This window comes from Chrysemys picta, chromosome 18 (genome assembly GCF_011386835.1).
Source record: "Chrysemys picta bellii isolate R12L10 chromosome 18, ASM1138683v2, whole genome shotgun sequence".
Lineage (NCBI taxonomy): Eukaryota > Metazoa > Chordata > Testudines > Emydidae > Chrysemys > Chrysemys picta.
The window spans coordinates 4,113,527-4,133,003 of NC_088808.1; the positions used below are offsets into that span (position 1 = coordinate 4,113,527).

Below are 19,477 nucleotides of genomic sequence, written 5' to 3' on the forward strand. Positions count from 1 at the left end.
CACACTGACGGAGCTGATATTGTTTTGCAATCCTGAAGCTTGGTTTATGGCCGCTGATTTACTTTTATGACAGATGCCTACTCAAATAGGGCTTTATTTGCATGTGTAAATTGGATTTATGTATTCAAATAGGTGATGTAGCCATTTAATAGACAATATGTGTGTGCAAACAAGCACGGATTGTACATGCAAATGTACACACTGCTGGAGAATTGCCAAGTGCGACATTAAGTGTAAAAATATTCAGTGTACTACACATGTAGGGGTTGGAGACAGATGTATCACTTTGGATTAAAGTCACCTTGACAGTTCCCTATGAACATCTGAGATCTAAATGTTAAAATGAGCCTTTCTGTGCTGTTCCTGGGTTTTAATAACATATCCCCAGGAACAACTGTAGCCCTGTATTGCTCTGCTGTTTTGCACTAAAGATCAGCCCATGCGATTCTAAAGGGTGTTTAATGTGTACGTTTTGTAGTGATGCAGCAGATGCTGCTTTATGGAGGAATTTAATGGATGGTGTTGACAGTCCCCAACTTGTTACGATGAGAGGCCACCAGGAATGAAGATGGTTGGAAGCTGTCCCTCTCAGCAGGGAGAGACTGTCCCAATGCAGGACAGGAATTGGTAATTAAAAAATAATCATAAACCAGCAGCCACTGTTTTATTTCCAATAGATCTAATTATTATGCTAATCACAGGGATGATCCGTTAGTTAGCCGTGGGTTAGAGGGAGGACTGTGAGTGGATAGCAGCGTGAGTTTATTTCTACACAGTAGTTTTCCATTAGGAGGTGCTATAGATTTCCTTATCTCCACGCCTGAAATTGTGATGGCCCAATTCTGCTGTTGGATGGGGTTTCATGGCTTCTGTTTTTCCCTAATATTTTTCTGATTTGTACCTTCACCATCATTGCCAAGTGTTCATTCCCCCCTTGTTCTGAAAGCTTGTCCCTGGATTAGAATGGGGCTCTGCCCCTTTCCTTGGCAGAGATGAGATTCTTCTTTTTTCAGTCCCTTTTATTTTCATCATGGTGGGTTATTTTTTAATGTAGAGTTTTTCTCATTGCCTCAGAAAGCAGCAACGATCTGACTGCCTGAAACATTCTCTGTTTGCTTCAGTGGCAAGAGAACAAGTTTAGTAGAGAGGACGGATTCCCCATATATTCACATTGACTTTGTAATTAATATTTGAAAGGCTGCCCACTAGAATCCTCCAACTGCCTCTTGTCAATGTGCCCCCATAAGGGAGAGGTCAGCACTAACTTATCTTAATGGCAGAATGATCACAAGCAAGGATTGTAATAACATTATGAGCAGTTACTGCATGATTAGTGGACTGGCATGTATACTGAGGGGAATTTTAAAGGAGCCCTTGTGAGTGTAAAATGAAAAGGGATGACACTGGTTCCATAGGCTGCTTGGCTGTCCTGAGGGTCACACAGGAGCTGGAATCTCTCAGGGAATATCTAAGGCAGTGGTCTCACGTTTTCAGATTTCCCTTTTCTATGGTATTTTTTTGACTGGAGGCAGGGACCCTAAGGTGGGGGAAGAATTGCAGACCTCGTTTGAAAGATATTTATACTTATATCAAGGGAAATCCATGAGAGGTGTTCACAGGCTTGTTGAGGCTGCAGTTCACAGCTGAAGTTCTGGTATAAGGTTTAAGGGAAGGAGAATGAAGAGACTCAGCTGTGATCATTTATCTTGTGTACATTGTGCTCTGGGCCCGTCGGAGCTGGATGACACTGGCATACTGAATGACGCTGATGGCCAATACATCAGTGGAGCTCCATTGAAGCCTGTGGAGCTGGGTGGGTTAAAGCAGCTCAAGACCCGCACAGAACATTCCTGTCATTTCCTTCTCTAGTGAGTGATGGATATCACCAGCTTTCAGGTGGGCTGGGATAACAATACGGCAGTTGCATTTGCACAGGTGATTTAGGCCATGCTTGTGACATGCAGCGTTTGAGAGAGTTGGGAGTGTTCTCCTTGATAGGTGTTCTGTCTCCATGGCTGACAAAAGGGGAACGAGGGCCGAAAGAGGGGCATGGGTACAGATATGAATTCTTACGTTCTGGAGATGCTTTTTAATGCTGGGGGTTGTTTGGATGTGGTTTTGTTTTTTAATGAAAATGAATTGGGAAACTGTCGGTGTCTTTAAACAAGAGTACTTTCTGCAATGTCTTGTTGCCCTGAAGTTATTAATTACAAGTGGCTCAGGTAGGAATGATTATAGTTCAGGTTGCTTGACATTTTCCATTTAAGACCCTGTTTTCAGTTGCTGTGGAAAAATAGTATGTGATTGTGTAATTACAGACTGTACCATAATGCCTATGGATGGGGGCAAATAAAGTCTGCCTGAGCAAGCTTGAGTCTAGTATTTCTAACTTTGGAGTGCTTGACTTTGCAACCGTAACATTCTTTAATGTCGTTTTTTTTTAGATGTAATAGATAAATAGTTTCCAGCCTCCTGTTAGCCTCTGCATAGCTTAACCCCAATGAGGCATTCATGGTGGGGCCCAGTGTCCCTGACACCTAGTGCTGGAGTTGTAATAGAACGCATGGGAGTGAATCTGACACCCTTATAGGAGTTCTGCCATCAGCTTTCATTCTGTCCAGTAATGGTTCTTCTTTGGTTACAGCTTCCTATCCCTGGTTCTCTACCTTGCCCATCCTCTGACTGTGGCAGGAGGCATGGGGTGCCTTAGCATGAGAGATGGAACTCTGACACCTGCTGTCTGTCCCGGGCCCGCTCCCTCTCTGTGTGAGCCTCATCTTCTGTGAGTCTCCTCAGACACGCTCAGCGGAACAGAAGAAGGACCCTCAGTAATAAATAGGTCACTGGGGGAAAAGGCTGAAGGAAAAGGACAGGCAGCTCTAGAGAACAGGAGAGGACAGTCCCCTGTCCCCAGTAGTTAGACAGGCCAATGTGGGGCAGCAGAAAGCCATTCAGTAGTAGACTGACTCCTCTTAACAACCTTTGGCCTCACAACAGTCAGTCATAGGTTTATTTCCTTTCTACCGCTGCTGATGCCCTGATTTGGTCATCTGGATGAAGGAATAAAACCCACAGCAAGATGCAGAACCGGGGATTGGGCTGGAGGCAGAGGCAGCCCCTTTAGAGCGATTAGTAATAAATTAAAGTGAAAAGGTGGCACAAAATTCCCTGGGGAGTGCTGGAGGATGTCAACCCCCCGCCCCCACTTCATAATGTTGAAAACTGTTAGACCTGCCCGTTTACTTCAGAGTCTCTTGTGGGGGGTTCTGATGGGGAATTGTGTTTTTTAAAAACTTCTCCTGATATTTTTCAGAATAATAGAGCAACGTTTGTAGATGCAGGTTGATGTGCAGTGAGACACTGATACATTGAGGGTGTACATTGCGTATGTGATGTTCAGAATTGTTCTTTTCTGTCTAATGGGGCATGAATGAAACACAAGTGGCTCTCGCTTTAGTCCTTTCCCCATGTGTTGTGTAGCAGGCCCCGTTTGTACTAACTAGAGCCATGAGATAAGATGTTCAGTGTCAAATTTCACGGGTGGTTTTTAGTGAGACTAAGGGTATGTCGACACTGCAAAGAAAAACTCGCGGTGCTGAGTCTCAGAGCCTGGGTCAACTGGCTTGGGCGACAGGGCTAAAAATGCCAGTGTAGACATTCCAGCTCAGGCTGGAGCCCCCACTCTGAACCCAGCGAGGGGGCGGGAAGGGACCTTGTCATCCAGGCTCCAGCCTGCGCCTGAGTGTCTACCAAGCCCCATGAGCCCGAGTCAGTTGTCCCAGGCTCTGAGACTCAGTGCTGCGGGTTTTTCTTTGCAGTGTGGATGTACCCGTAGAGTCCTAGTGCCTAAGTCACTTCTGAAAATGGAACTTAGGTTCTGGTGTCATTTAGGGCCAGATTTTCAAAGGTATTTAGGTGCCTAACTGCCACTGATTTCAATGGGAGTTAGGTGCCTAAATGCCTTTGAATTCTGGCCCTTAGTTACTTCTGAAAATTTTACCCCAGATTGCAAAAGATACCTGCTATTTCCTCCTGTGTTTATTATTTATATTACCATTGTGCTTAGAAGCCATAGTCCTTGACCCAGGCCCCATTGTGCTAGGTACTATCCAAGCAAAAGATGGCCCTACTAGAGCCCTGCAAATCTGTGCGTATCCATGGACCACGTTTGGATCATGGATGGATGCAGATCCAAATTTTATATCTAGAGCCCTGCAAATCTGAGGATATCTGCTTTATATCTGCATCCGTGGACCATGTTTGCAGATAGTGGATTGGATGCAGATACAAATTTTGTATCTGCTCAGGGCTCTAGCCCCTACCCAGGGAGGGTGGAAGGATGTTTCGCGCCCTAGGCGAAACTTCCACCTTGCGCCCCCCCCCAAGCCCTGTGGCAGCTCTCGGCCCTAAGGCGTCCCCCCCGCATGGCAGCTCCCCCCTCACCCTGAGCCCCCCCCCCCCCCCCCCCCGCGGCAGCTCCCCCCTCCGCCCTGAGGCGCGCCTCCCCCCTGCGAGAGCCAAGCTGTGGAAAACTTTTGTCCAATAATTACAAATATTTGAAAATGTATCACCAGGCATACTGAGTTGAAGATTTCTGATTTATTGTTGTAAAGCAAGATACCTTTCATGATAAAGTGCTAATTTAAACTGTCATAAATTTAAAACTCCAAGATTAATATTCTTCAGACTTGGCTTAGTGTTTAGGTTAGAATGGAATCTCAGTAAAGAAGTCCAGTTTGGGGGGTTTTCATCAGCAGCAGCTTGTCAGTGGGATGTAATATGCCATTAGGGCAATTTTCTCCATATTAAACAAAGTGGATCACCTGAGAGACACTGTCTTAAGTAGGAACTCATCTCCAGGTAGCATCTTTGTTTGAGAAGAACCAGTAAACTTTCTAGATTAAAGCCCTTGCTTTCTGGTTTTGCTTTTTTGAAAAATCCATTTTAGTTCATCAGTTGTGTTTCTTTTTTTAAAAAAAGAGAAGCGATTCTAAAATTCCATAGAAACCCTTGAGAACATTAGAGCCCCACTAGCGCAGCCCCCCATGGTGGGGCCCCATTGACGTTAGTGGGACTCTGTGCGGGTACACAGTCTGCTTGCAGGCTACACAACGAAGGATTGGGATGTAAGGCTCTGCAGGGAGGCCCTCAAAAGACAGAAAATGCTAAAGTTAAGGTTGCATGGTACAGTAGAACCTCAGAGTTATGAACACCAGAGTTACGAACTGACCAGTCAATCACACGCCTCATTTGGAACTGGAAATACACCATCAGGCAGCAGCAGAGACCAAAAAAAAAAAAAAAAAGGCGAGTACAGTACTGTGCTAAACGTAAACTACTAAGAAAATTGAGGGAAAGAAGCAATTTTCTTCTGCATAGTAAAGTTTCAAAGCTAGTCAATGTTCAGTTGTAAACTTTTGAAAGAACAACTATTTTGTTCAGAGTTACGAATAACCTCCATTCCCGAGGTGTTCGTAATTCTCAGGTTCTACTCTGCGTATGTGATTATGATAGACTTTGAGTGCATGGTCATGTACTATTTCTCAGATTACACAAAGATCTTTCTATAACCTTCGATATCTGTCTTGTGTTTTGTTAGTGTGCACCAGTGAGGTCAGGGAAGAAAGGAGAGTCCATGAATATTAGTCATGAAAAGGACACAAAAAGTAAAACAGGATTAAAAAAAACCTCTGTAAGGGTTAAAGTACAAAATACACGAGTAAGCAAGGTCTAAACCACACAAACAGAAAAGGAATGTCAATAAAATTAAATGAATAAATAATTAATACAATTGTATTGTGCAACAATAGGCCTTCCTCCTTTTTCTCTCTTGTCTGTATGCAATATAAGCCCAAGCACTTATGAATGTGTTTAACTTTAGTTATACAAGTAGTTCCACTGAAATATCTGTGAAGATTAAATTTTAAATTTGCACGCAAGCATATTCTGGCCAGAAGTGCCTCTGCGTTCTTGCAGTAATGCACCAGAAACAGAAAGGTTAAAGTAATCAAGTAATGTATTTATTGTGAATTATTCACTCAGTTCTAAATACAAATATAAAAAGGACTGTAAATGAATTACATGCATGATTCTTTGCAAAGTAATGTCTGCATTAAGTTTGAAGAAAGTAACACACGGGCATAACAAAAAAACCCATGAAATATTAGAATATCCACATTCCTAGTACAACTCTATAAGGGTATTTCCCTTAGCAACAGCTTTTTGAAAGGTATATTGGTGTCCAAAGGGGGTAAATACTTGCTTATGTGTAGTGGCAAAATAATTCTAATGCATACTGTTTAACGGGAAAATGTATTTTTTATAAAAGAAGTATATCACTAAAGCTATATTCTGGCATTATGATGATGAGCTCTCTAGTGTAAGTGTTTAAGAAAAACAATAGATATTACTATACATGTACCTATTTTCTTACATACTATATATATACATAGGGCACCAGTCCTGAAGAGATTTGTGCATGTACTTGACATTACACAGTAATCCCTTCATTTCAGTGAGAGAACTTGCAGTTCTGTAGCATATGTGTACAGTTTTGCAGATTTGGGGCCTAAGATAATGATTTTTTTTTTTTAATCCTGTGTTGGGCCCCAAACCTGCAAACGCTTATGCCCACTTTATACACGTGACCAGTCCCAGTGAGTGCAGTGGGACTTCGGTTCGCTTAAAGTTATTGATAGAATCATAGGGTTAGAAGGACCCACAAAGGTCACCTAGTCTAACCCCCTACCAAGAGGCAGGATGTGTTGTGTTTAAACCACCAAAGGCAGATGGCTCCAGCCTCCTTTTGAAAACCTCCCGTGAAGGAGCTTCCATAACCTCCCTCGCCAGTGTGTTCCATTGTCCTACTGTTCTTACAGCTAGAAAGTTTTTCCTGAGATTTCATCTACATCTGCTGTGCCGTAGTTTGAACCCATTGCCTCTTGTTCTGCCCTCTGTGGCAAGAGAGAACCACTTTTCTCCATCTTTTTTTATGGCAGCCTTTCAAGTATTTGAAGACTGCTCTCATGTCCCCCCTTATGTGTAAGTGTTTCCAGGATCAGTGCCTTTTAATTTTTGAACAGTAGTTACGTTGGTACAAGGAGGTTCTGTAATACATATGCCCAAGGGGGCAGAGTTAAGGTTGTGTGGTCAGCTTTAGCTTTTGCATTTCTTGACTTTTGAGTGCTTGTCCAGGCAAACTTTACCTTCAGTAAACAGTTTTAAATCTGGACTTTTAATTAAAGGTACGCCCGACACCTCTCTTTGATCCAGGACTGGAGAGTATAGTGTCCTTTGTGAGGACATGTTTTAAATTAAGCTTTTCAGACAAATGGAAGAATGTATTGTCCCCTCTCTATTGGGTGCTTTAGATGGCTGCAATGCCCTAGCACCTCTCACAGTTCCCTGCTGCATATTAAGACTCCTTTTTAGGCATGGATGTAATCTTCTAGAAAATGCCCTGAAGATTTGAGCAATCTACCAGTTGCAGGCTCCCATGCAGCCTTTTTTTCCATTGTGTAAGCATGACAAATCATTAATTTTTGATTGATTGCTTTGAATTATGGGAGCTCTGACAGCCTTTCTGTAGCTGAACAGCTGTATAACAAATGAACATATCAGTGTTCACAAAAGATTGGAGATCTAACAGAAGCAATAACATTGTCAACTCCTCCCTTCTGGCTTTTCCCAGGCAATGGAGGGAGGAAATTTTTTTACCAGAAATTCCTCAAGTGACTTTAAAAGAAAAAAAAAAAAAAAAAAAAGGCTGGTTTATAATTGAATTAAATCTTTATCACTTCATTTCTAGTAGACTGCTCCAGCCATCAGAACCCCAGAAATGCCTCTGCTTTTAATAACTGAGATAAATCTCCACTAACAAAATTTCACATTAAGAATTTAAAAATAAATAAAATTGCAATTTTGGTTTGCTATTCCTTTAAGATTTCAGAATTGCACCAGTGCACTAAATGTGACCTCTTCAACTTTTAAATGAAGAATTTATGCTGGCTTGAAATTTATGAAATATTTCAGCATTAAAGAAAGCCCTTTTCCCTCAGGAAAATTGAGCAATAAATCACAGCACTCTCGATTTACAGCCCTACAGCCGGCCACGGATAGGATTTTTTCCACCCTTCGTTCTGGAAAGAAAAAAAAATGTAATCATATGAGACAGCTTAGCTGCTATCCTCCCACTCTCTAGAATTTTTAATTTCAGCTGTTTCTGCTTGGATTTATTTCCAATATTCCTGCTCGGCTTTTCAATTTCCTCAGTTATTAAATTTTAATTCAGTGCATTAGCATTTAAATTAAAAAAGGGTTTATTTTATCAAAATCCTTGGCTAGCCCCCATCTTGCTGCACATGAATTGCCTGTTTCTGCCATTTGCACAAAATGTGAAATGCAGTTAATGTCTTATAACTTATATTTGCACAAATTCAGAAATAAAATTTCTGAGATTGGAATAATATTGTCTTTCCAAGGAAACCTCTCATCAGCGGATGGGGGAAGAGGCACAGTGCCTAGCAGCTTTAAGAGTTAAAAAGAGTAGCCGCTTCCTGAGAACACAGATCTAGCAATGAAAAGGTCACGCATTAGACAATTCAGAAATAAATTATGAGTGCGGGGAGGGAGCTTGACCCTTTCCAATTACCGAGTGAGCCAGGTTTGTTTAGAAAACAACAAAACCAGTCTTCTAACTGAATCTGGAGATCCAGAGGTCACACTTTCTACAGACTAACTGGTAGGGGATGGTTTGTCTGGGGGCGGAGGGCTCGAGTGGTCTAAGCACAGGACCGAGACTCATGTCTCCCAGGTTCTAACTCAGCTCTGGCGCTGTGACTGCCTCTGTGGCTTTGGCCAGGTCACTTATACTTGTGGTCTCAGCGTCCTCATCTGTGAATGGGGCTCATAGAGTGCCTGATGCACAGGAGAGTTGTGCAGATTGATTGACAGGGAGACAGGAGAGCTGGCTCTGCCACAGACATCTTGTGTGTCTTGGACAAGTCACAATCTCTCTGTGACTTATTAGTTCCTCATCTGTACAAGAGGGATACTACTACTTCTCACCTGTGCAGTGGTAGGGTGAGGATGAGACTCATTAGTGTCTTCAAGTGCTCAGATGCTACATAATAAATAAATGACACAAAATGTCCCTAGTCAAACACTACAATGAGTGCTGTTTTCAGAGCCCATGGTTGTGCCGTCCCGTGGGAGCTTTGACCAAAGTGTACGTCTTCAGGTCTCTCCCATAGTGTGTTAAAGGGACATGGTCCTGCTGAGGCCCAAATTTTCACCTACTTGGACAGTTGCAATGTAGAAACGTGCTGTCCCACCCTCCATCTGGAGGATCTCTTGTCCCCCTTCACACAGAAGGCCACTGAATTATGTGCTGCCAGGCAAATCCCACCGGTGCAAAGGCTATGGTGGTGCTGGTCTTGGGACCCTGCATCACCCCCACACCGGGCATTCGCCCACCTGCCAGTGGCTGCAGTTCTCAGTGCAGGGAGAGCACAGGAAAGACCGAACGAGTCACCAAACCAAAGGATCTACTGAAGTGATCCTCTCGCTCTGTTTGGGAACTCTGGCATTCTCATCGCCCCGACAATGAAGCTTTATTTTCTTGGACAGACCCTTCAGCTGGTCCCAGTTACAGGAAATGAAACCAGCCTTTCCCTTTGCTCTCGCATTTGAAGGATCCAGTATTGTAACTGGCGCTGTCTCAGACTGGCGGGAATGAATCTGCTGCTGCTTTTTATTGGAGGCCCCAGCTCAACATAAAACAGTGCAGTTTGCCATTTAGCTGGTTATTTATATTTGTATTTTTCCAGAAAGTGCGTAAGAGTTTGGGTCATTGTTATATCTGTTGGACCCACACCACATGCTCCAAAATTGCCCCACTCTGAGAAATGGGCTTTGCAGGAGAGATGAACACAGCTTTAAAATGATCCAAAGAAACTCTGGTGCTGATAACTGGGAGGGGGCTGATCTCACTGCTTGTCACCATAGGGTTCGGTGCTCAGCTCATGACTTACCACAGTTTAGGGCCCAAACCTCCTTTTCATGTGTTATCCTGTTTGGCCGTTCCTCCAATGACCACCTCTGCACTTCCTCCATGCTGACCCTCACACATGGAGTGCCTCCCTGAACTGATCCCACAAAACTGCTTCCCTCTTCTCCCCATCCCGTCTCAGAAGCCACCTCTGCTGTGATGAGCTGCAAGAAATCAGCCAACTCGTGAGAGCTGGCTTGGGGAGCAGTTGGAGATAACGTTTTTTTAAAGCCCCCTCCCCAACACTTTTCAGCTGTTTGGAATCAGTGAGTTGTATGCAGAGCTTGCCCACGTTACTGCACGGCCTTATTGCCATAACCCTCGGCTTCACCACCATCTTATCTCACTTGTTGAGCTCTGCCATAAATGAGGCCTTGATCTGACAAAGACTTACGCACACGGTTAGCTTTAAGCTCACAAGCAGTCCCACCAAATTCAAAAGTTAAGCATGTACATACGTTTTTGCAGGATTGGGGCCTAAAACTATAGACATTTCAGTGGCCACGACTGTGGTGTCCTAATGACAATTGTTATTATTTATCATCATCCTAGCACTTATGAGCCAAGTCATGGGCCAGGACCCCAGTGTGCTAGGTTCTGTACGAATGCCGGATAGAGAGATGGTCCCTGCCCCAGTGAACTGGCAATCTAATGTGTCTACACAGCACCCAGCAGGAAGGGGAACTGCTTTCTGATTGTGGCCGCTGGCATTTCCAAAGTACAAATAATAATTTCTATCATCCATTGCCCCTCACTCAACTCCCGTTTTCATCCAGAAGAAAGGAGACTGAAAAGTTGGGGGTGGGAGGGCAGCCTGCAGGATGGACAAAGCGAGAGACTATCAGTGCAAAATATTATCTTGTTATTATTGGGAAAAGTTACAAAGTGTGAATCTCTGCTCTGTCTGACCCTAACCAGCTCTTCTTTGTCTCTTGTTCTCTAGGCTGATGAGAGCAGCAGTACTGGGAAGAGAAGCTCTTCAAGCAGGTATGTGGCCGTATTTCTCTCACCTCTGGCTGTGATGTGAATAGTCTTGGCAATTCTGTCTTTGTGCAGTGCCAATCTCTGGAGTAGGAGCCAGAGATGATAGCCACAGAGCAAGGTATGGGGCAGGAGCCTGATTAAAGCATAGGAACCATAGGCCTGTTTCTAGGGCCCTGGCTCCTAGAGTCACTCAAAGTTTCTAGTCTTCATGTCTGTAAGGAACAGCTTGCCCTGAGTGTAACCAGTGCAGGGGCGTCTGCCTGAGTCTGCAGGCAGTCTCCTGCAGAGGTAGTAAGTTGGTGGCCCCATGTCTGCTATGAGAGGAGACTAGGCCCTTTCTTGTTTTGGGCAGGGGAGGGCTCTCACTGCCATGACTCTGGGCTGCAAGCCACCCTGCTGCTACTCAGGAAGAGAGTGGCCACCACCACAGGGCCCTGTGCTAGGTGTCCCTTCCAAAAGTGAGGCAACCCAGCTGCTGGCTGCAGTGCATCTCAGGTGGCAGGGGACAAGGAGGTGACTGCCACTGCAGCCTCTCAGTGGTCAGGGCAAGGGGAAGCCCAGCCTCTGCAGCTCCTGGCGCGCACAAACAATCCTCTGCTCAGGTGGGTGGGGGCTGAGTACTTTCTCCTGTGCAGCCAGAAGCAGTGTTAGGCCCCCCACGGCAAGGCTCTTGTGTTGGCGATCGCTGCTGCTCCAAGCAGAGCTGGAATTGTGGCATTGTGGGTTTCTGCCTAGACCCAGTACAGCCCTCTATGGTTCAAGGACTAAATTCTGCCTCTGTGGTGAGAGCCAGGGGTGAGGGCAGTGGGGGTAGCAGTGAGAGCCAGGGGTGGGGGCAGTGGGGGTAGCAGTGAGAGCCAGGGGCGGGGGCAGTGGGGGTAGCAGTGAGAGCCAGGGGCGAGGGCAGTGGGGGTAGCAGTGAGAGCCAGGGGTGGGGGCAGTGGGGGTAGCAGTGAGAGCCAGGGGCGGGGGCAGTGGGGGTAGCAGTGAGAGCCAGGGGTGAGGGCAGTGGGGGTAGCAGTGAGAGCCAGGGGTGAGGGCAGTGGGGGTAGCAGTGAGAGCCATGGGTGGGGGCAGTGGAGGTAGCAGTGAGAGCCAGGGGTGAGGGCAGTGGGGGTAGCAGTGAGAGCCAGGGGCGGGGGCAGTGGGGGTAGCAGTGAGAGCCAGGGGCGAGGGCAGTGGGGGTAGCAGTGAGAGCCAAGGGTGGGGGCAGTGGCGGTAGCAGTGGGAGCCAGGGGTGGGGGCAGTGGGAACAGGAAAATGTATCACTTTCTTTTCTAATCTATAAAGTATCTATGTGAAAACTGAGGGTTCCTGACTCAGCCCCATTCCAAGCAGAGAAACCCCCTAGGAAGCAGAAGGAGCAGTGTGTGTGTGTCTGTGTGTTGGTGAGGTGGGGAGAGGCTGTACAGAATAAATGAGGGACATGATTGGGGCGAGGGACAGACTAAAGGAATCTGACATGAAGGGGTGGGCCCCATCTCCTGTCTAGTTTGTGCTATTGGGGAATCTCGTGTTCACTGGTGTTTCTGAGGCCCCATTAGGACCAGTGATGCACCGTGTGGCTAGGATCATGGGGTGATTTGCCCCATAGTGTGTCTGTATCAGGATTTTTTTATTTTTATTGATGAACATTTCTATAAAGTGAGAACGATAAGTCTTGGAATTGAATAGTGTGACGGGGTTCGACTCACCATGCTGGCCATCTTGGGGATTAGCTCTACAGGTTAGTACACCCCCTCCTGATGATGCCTCGCCTGCCATCACATCTGCTCTCTGACCTGCGTCACTCCAGGGACCACAGCATCTGCTTCATGACACGGCCCTCTGGGTGTGTCACCATCTGTGCTTCCCCATTGCAGTCCAAGTGTCCAGCCACTTCTCTAGTGGTGAGCAGGGAGAGGATCCAGGCCCACCCACTACTCCGGGTACCGACCCAGGGACTCTGTAGATGGCAGCCACATGCTTTGTCCCCTCCTACTTCCCAATACATTTCCCTGAACCACTTCCCCCTTCTTCACCCTTACCTCAGGGCTTCAGCAGGTCAGTCCTAGCAGCCACCCAGGAGCTCCCTCTCACTCCCCCGGTCCCTTCCAGCACTGCTCGGTCCAGGGTGCTAGCTTCCATCCATCTGCTAGGAACCCAGTTCTCCCTCCTTGAGCTCCAGGCAGCGACTGACCCTGTGGCTCTTCTTATATGGGCCTGCTGGGCCCCGATTGGCTGCTCCTCGCAGTCTCTCTCCTATTGGCTGTTTCCTATGCAGCCTTCCTTACGGCTCTAATAGCCCTTACATGCCAGTGTGGGGCAGACGCTCCATCACAATAGCAATTGCTTCCCCCCACAGTTGCCAGCCCTTGACATTTTTCTCAAGGGACAGTTTTTCAAACATGCAGAAGGGGAGCGGTTCAGTCTTCAGCCACCAGAGAAGTTGGGTAAATTCTGGTCAATTTTAAGGTATCTGCTTCTATGATGAGTAGTAGGAAAAGACAGGGGAAATCATCAGGATGTTGCCAGAATGTGACATACCCTGCTGGGGGCTTGACCCTACGCTTGCTTCAGAAATTTTCCCTCGTCCATCCCATCCCTGCCCTTAAGCCCCAGATCTGACTTCACCCATCCTTCCTTCCTTTCCAATTGTCTCGTCTCAGGAGCCGCAGCTGAGACATTCAGCCATCGGGGAGTGAGAGTGGGGGAGATGAGCCCTGGAATCTGTGCTCTTAAGCTGTAGGAGTGCACAGCAGTGCTGCAGCTGCCTCTTGCTTCCCCAAAGTCCTGGGAAACAGGCCAGGGCAGAAATTACCTAGAACCTGAGGCAGTCCCATGAGCGTGCAGTTTACCCTAGAGTTGACTGCATTTCACTGTTGGGTGAACTGATACTTATCTACCCAGAGAGCAGTTCTTAAAGAGCTGTGGGAACCTGCCGGGTGAACGGCAATCTGGAAATATATGCTGTCACTGGCGGAGTGGTCAGCCACAAAGCCTTGGCGGTGTGGAAGAATGGCAAGTTTGCTGTCTTTGTTGATCAGACACAAACGTGCCATAACCAACCTCCCATTCCACAGTTTAGCTGCAGGTGCCAAAGAGCTCTGGGTGAGATGGTGTGAGCATGGAGCAGGAAGTGGCTTTTTCATAGAATTAACTTTGCTCAATAATAATCCAATTATTTAGCCGGTCCTGAATGTACTGTAAGAGGCAGCCTCCCGCCTGTTCCTTATTGAAATGCTGACATTCAGCCAGCTTGTAAAGGAGCAAGCAAGATCAGGACAAAGCCAGCTACTAGCAAAGTGGCAAACTCCGGGGTTCTCAAACTTCATTGCACCGTGACCTCCTTCTGACAACAAACATTATTGCACAACCCTAGGAATGGAGACCAAAGCCCAGGCCACCCTGGACAGGGAGCCAAAGCAAAGCCCAAGGGCTTTAGCCTGTAACCTGAGCCCTGCTACTTTGGCTTCAGCCCCAGGCAGTAGGGTTCGGGCTTCGGCTTCGTCCCCGGGTGGTGGGGCTCGGGCTTCTGCTTTGCCTCTGGCCGCAGCAAGCCTAACGCCAGCCCTGGCGACCCCATTAAAACAGGGTCGTGACCCACTTTGGGGTCCCAACCCACAGTTTGAGAACCTCTGAACTCATCTACCAGGAGAAAACATTCTATGGGAAAAACGAGAGAGAGAGAGAGAAAGAGGAGGAATGTTGGAGTGGAGAGGGGGCCGCTTGGTACCAGTGGGAGGTGGAGGAGCACAGATCAAAATGCAGAGGGAGTTCTGTGTCATATGCAAGACAATGGGGCAGAGCAAAAAGGGGGCTTCATGGTTCGTGCAGGGGTAGCCATGGCGGGGAAAAGAGGAGAGACATGACATGCAGGGAATACATCGGCATGGGGGGGCCATATGGCACATAGGGAGGGGGAAGTGCCGTGCAGAGGAGGGGATATGGCACACCTGTGGGTGGGCGGTGCATTTAAATGGGATGGGGGGATGGGGAGGGGGTGGGTTGGGGAACATCAGAGTAGAGAGAGGGGTATGTAACTGGTATTATAAGAAGGAAACTAATGTGGCTTTTCTAGCAAGTGGTAAAGTTTCTAAAAATGCCCAACTAACTTAGGGGCCTAATGAAACTTAGTCCCTTTTGAAAATGGAATTTAGGTTCCTAAGTCACTTAGGGCCTGGTTTTTAAAGGTATTTGGGCTGCTAACTCCAATTCATGAGTTAGGTGTCTAGTAACTATGAAAATCTGGCCCTTAGGCGCTTTTGAAAATTTTACCCAGCAGCTTTTTCTGAAGGTCTTGGGCTGTATTCATGGCTGTAACCTAATTAATTAGCTCTTTGTCGTAACGTTGTAACTGAGCTGTAAGATCGTAAATCTTTTCTTCCTTTCTTCTGTGGTGGGCAGTCGTCTTGGGTGTGGAATGAAACCATTTCCACTGCAGTGATTACTGTGGTGTAGGCCACTGTTAGCAAATACAGATTCATGCAATGGAATTTCTTTCAACTACCACAGCCTGCGACTGACCGCCAAAGCCATTGCCACCTGGCGGCGAGATCTCAAAGAACTCTCCACCAGCATCTGTGTATTGGCGGTTGTCAGCACCTCGGCCTGGAACACTGCTCCATCCGTGATCGCAGACAGAAGAGTGCTGGTTGTAGGGAATGGCGCGAGCTCACTCACAAGAGATGAATCACAGGAGGCAGGAGAGGAATCACAGAAGTTGAGTTTGATCCCAAAACCCACAGGTCCACGCGCTTCTAGCTAACTTCCCCTATGTATCTCACAATACACAATGAGAGAACTCCCAGAATTCATAGAGTCCAGCCGTGAAGCAAAGCATCATGGGATACCCACCTAGAATGCTGTGCACAAAATCATCCCAAAGTCCCTGCGGTGAATACACACCGATCCGTACTGGGGTAGAAACCATTTTATAGAGTGTACGGAGTTATTGCGGACTGCCTAAAACGCACCAGTTAGTGCACAGAAATTCAGTGTTCATAGAATCATAGACTATCAGGCTTGGAAGGAACCTGAGGAGGTCATCTAGTCCAACCCCCTGCTCAAAGCAGGACCAATTCCCAGCTAAATCATCCCAGCCAGGGCTTTGTCAAGCCTGACCTTAAAAACCTCTAAGGAAGGAGATTCCACCACCTCCCTAGGTAATCCATTCCAGTGCAATCATAGAATCATGTTCGTTAATACCCTCTCTCCTGCCCCCCATGTAGATAAGGCCTGAGTCTGTGGTCAGTGTGGCTTTCTCATCTGGCTTCAGGGGGTGCATAGAAGCACTGCAGTATAATGGATCTCCTCTGGACATGATGCTTTTATCCTGGCACCTGAAGCTCCTTGACGTTGGGCACCTGAAATCACTCCCCAGCATCACTGCTCAGTCCCTCTTTTAAAGCTTTATATTGTGCTTTTGTTTTCCCCCCATTTGCTCGGACGTGCAATTCTGTCTGTCTGCTAATAAACGATCTGCTGAAGTTTAATCCATCAGGTGAGGCACATCCTACCATGGCACAACCAAGCTCTTGTCTCCCAGCTGCTCTCTCGTATCTTCCAGCCGCCACTATTAAAGCAGTATCGTTTGGTTATCCGAAGAGTGCCATCTTCCTTTCCCTATATTCACTTCCCACACATCCCAATTGCCTATTACTTCGTTGCTCTCACTTGCTGAGGACTTCTGGATGCTTAAAAATGATAAATAATGGCAATATTTACTTCTGGACTATGCCCCATTGCATGTCCAGATGGTCTTCAGGAACGCTAGGTGGCCGGCACAGCTTAGAAAGCCTCCTGGGCATCCGGTAGACCATATGTTAATAGGCCTTTTATTATACCCCCAAAATGTCCCTACTGAAGTGTCACTAGTACGAGACTTACGTATTGTTAGGCTCAGCAGAGTTCAATTTTATTTCTTTATAATTTTGACGGAGAATATCGATGTTTATTTTTCAACATTTTTTTTCCACTTTGTATCGATTTAAATTTTCTCAGGCTGCGAAAGTATGGGGAAAGGGTTCAGACAATTATTTAATAACAGTAGACATTGAGATTCCAAAAGTTAAAGCTTTATAACCATTAAAACACAAATAGTCAACAGCACTTGTCAAAATAGACAAAGTAAATATCCTTAAATCAAACTCTAATAAAAGGTCTCAAGCAGCCATCATTCTTTCTCTGCCTATCTGTAAATTTTGATTATTATCAATGGAAATATTTTTTCATTGGTTTGTGTGTGTACAGTGAAATCGTTTACTGACATTTACTGATAAAAATGTAATCCTTCCAAGCCCACATCCTGTACATGCGGAAGATATTTGACGAGGTGCAGAGAAAAAAACAAAATAATACAGGGTTTGGAAAGCCTGATGGGCCAGAGACAATGGAAGTAGCAGAGTCTTTGAAAACTAGCCTGGACAAAGCACTGGAGGGAACAGCTTTGTATTGGCCACCAGAAGGTGGCTGGATACAGTGACCGAGTAATTCTTTCCCTTTTCTAATGTCTCTAGTCCTGCCAACATCTAGTTCAATTTCCTTAGTTTTCAATACGATTTTTTTAGCTTAGGAATTACTGGGTGTATCGCGGGGTAGCAGGTGCCTCTAATGGTGGCACAATTGTGTCCTTCAGTTTTTCTGTAGTCACCTCCCTTCTGAATGTGCAAAAGTTTACACCTGTGTTGTTTTGTGCCTGCAATTTCTTGTTGGCATAAACCGTACCACTTAAACAGGCGAGTACCCAGTTTGTGCCCACAAAGAGACACTTAGCTAAGTGCCAGAATGTATTCCCATAAACTTGTGTGCACAAAGAATGAGGGTTGAAGCTTGCCAGGTGTGATTTTTTCACAATCTTTACATTTTTTTGGAAAACATGAGCAAAGTCTTTTTAGCCATTTTATTTTATTTATGTGAAGGTGAAAAAAACCTTTACTAATTTAAAAAAAAATCTAGGCATGCTTTTAGATAAGCTGCAAAAATGGCTGAAGTTTGACATTTGTCTTTGACAGAGTCCTCAACGAGGCCTTTGTTTTGTTGGAGATATTTGTTATTGCTTTAATAAAGTTACGACCATTTGAAACTGTCCCTTGTTAGTTGTAAGCCATAATTTAAGCTCTTCACTATTACTGGATATCATAAAATATACAGGCAGGTTAGGGTTGCCAGAGCAACCTTATCTTTTTTAGAGTTTCTGAATTTGGTGTGCTTGATCTCACAACCTTCTTGTAGCAGTCCTCCTTTATAGTCATTTATTCATTGCATTTAATTGATTTCATACAATTTAAAAGTCTTGGCTTCTGCTGTTTCAATTTGAAGTGTCTAGCGCTTGCTGCCTTTGAAATAGCTACAGTTCACTCTGCAGCTGTTTTAAACTGAGAATTAGTGATGTTAGACGGAAAACCCCAACTCATAGATTCATAGATTCATAGACTTTAAGGTCAGAAGGGACCATCATGATCATCTGGTCTGACCCCCTGCATGCTGCAGGCCACAAAACCCTTCCCTGGACTCTGCTGTTGAAGTCCCCAATCCTGTGTTTTAGTGACTTCAAGCGGCAGAGACCCTCCTGCTAGTGATCCCTGCCCCATGCTGCGGAGGAAGGAGAAAAACCTCCAGAGGCTCAGCCAATTTACCCTGGAGGAAAATTCCTTCCCGACCCCAAATATGGCGATCAGTAAGACCCCGAGCATGTAGGCAAGAGTCTCTAGTCTGACCCCTGTTGGCCATTATACTATTTACGTACCATTGCTTGGTTTTCCTTGGCTACTATGTTTTACCATTAAACCATTCCCTCCATAAACTTATCTAACTTAATCTTAAAACTAGACAGGTCCGTCGCCCCCACCGTTTCCCTCGGAAGGCCGTTCCAATATTTCACCCCTCTGACGGTCAGAAACCTTCGTCTAGCCTAATTTCAAGCCTGAACTTCCCCACAGCCAGTTTATATCCATTCGTTCTCGTGTCCACATTAGTACTAAGCTGGAATAGTTCCTCTCCCTCCCTTGTATTTATCCCTCTGATAAATGAACTCCTTCCTAACCTCTTCACTTGCCTGTGATCCCCACATATCAGTGCATGTTCATTAATGTGAAATTTCGAGAACTTGACAATAGTGATTAAGGGCCTGGAAAAAACTTTGTTATGAAGGGTGACTGAAAAAAGAGGACTGTTCACCTTAGAGAGGAGACAAATGAGAAGGGAGTGTGGGGGTGACAATGTAATGAATGGTCTAGAGAAGGTAGATCAGAATCTTCTATTTTCCCTGTCTTAGAATGCAAGAAAAAGCGGATATTCAATGAAATTAAAAGGTAGCAAATTCAAAACCAATCAAAGGAAATACTTTTTTACTTAAAGCCCTCTTAGCAGTTAGAACTCATTGCCACAAGATATTGTTGAGGCCAAGAGTTTAGCAGGATTCAGAAAGAGATTAGACATTTATATGGATATTGAGACCATCCAGAG

General features: G+C 45.6%; 1 protein-coding gene across 21 annotated transcripts in view; it reads left to right on the plus strand.

Annotated features, from left to right (window-relative positions):
- Positions 1–19,477, plus strand: part of ZNF618 (zinc finger protein 618) — a 279,775-nt gene that overhangs the window by 122,227 nt on the left and 138,071 nt on the right. For all 21 annotated transcript variants that reach the window (XM_042843453.2, XM_042843452.2, XM_008173821.4 and 18 more), the window contains exon 2: positions 10,992–11,035. In XM_042843453.2, the coding sequence (XP_042699387.1) occupies positions 10,992–11,035 (44 nt within the window). The remainder of the gene's footprint in view (positions 1–10,991; positions 11,036–19,477) is intronic.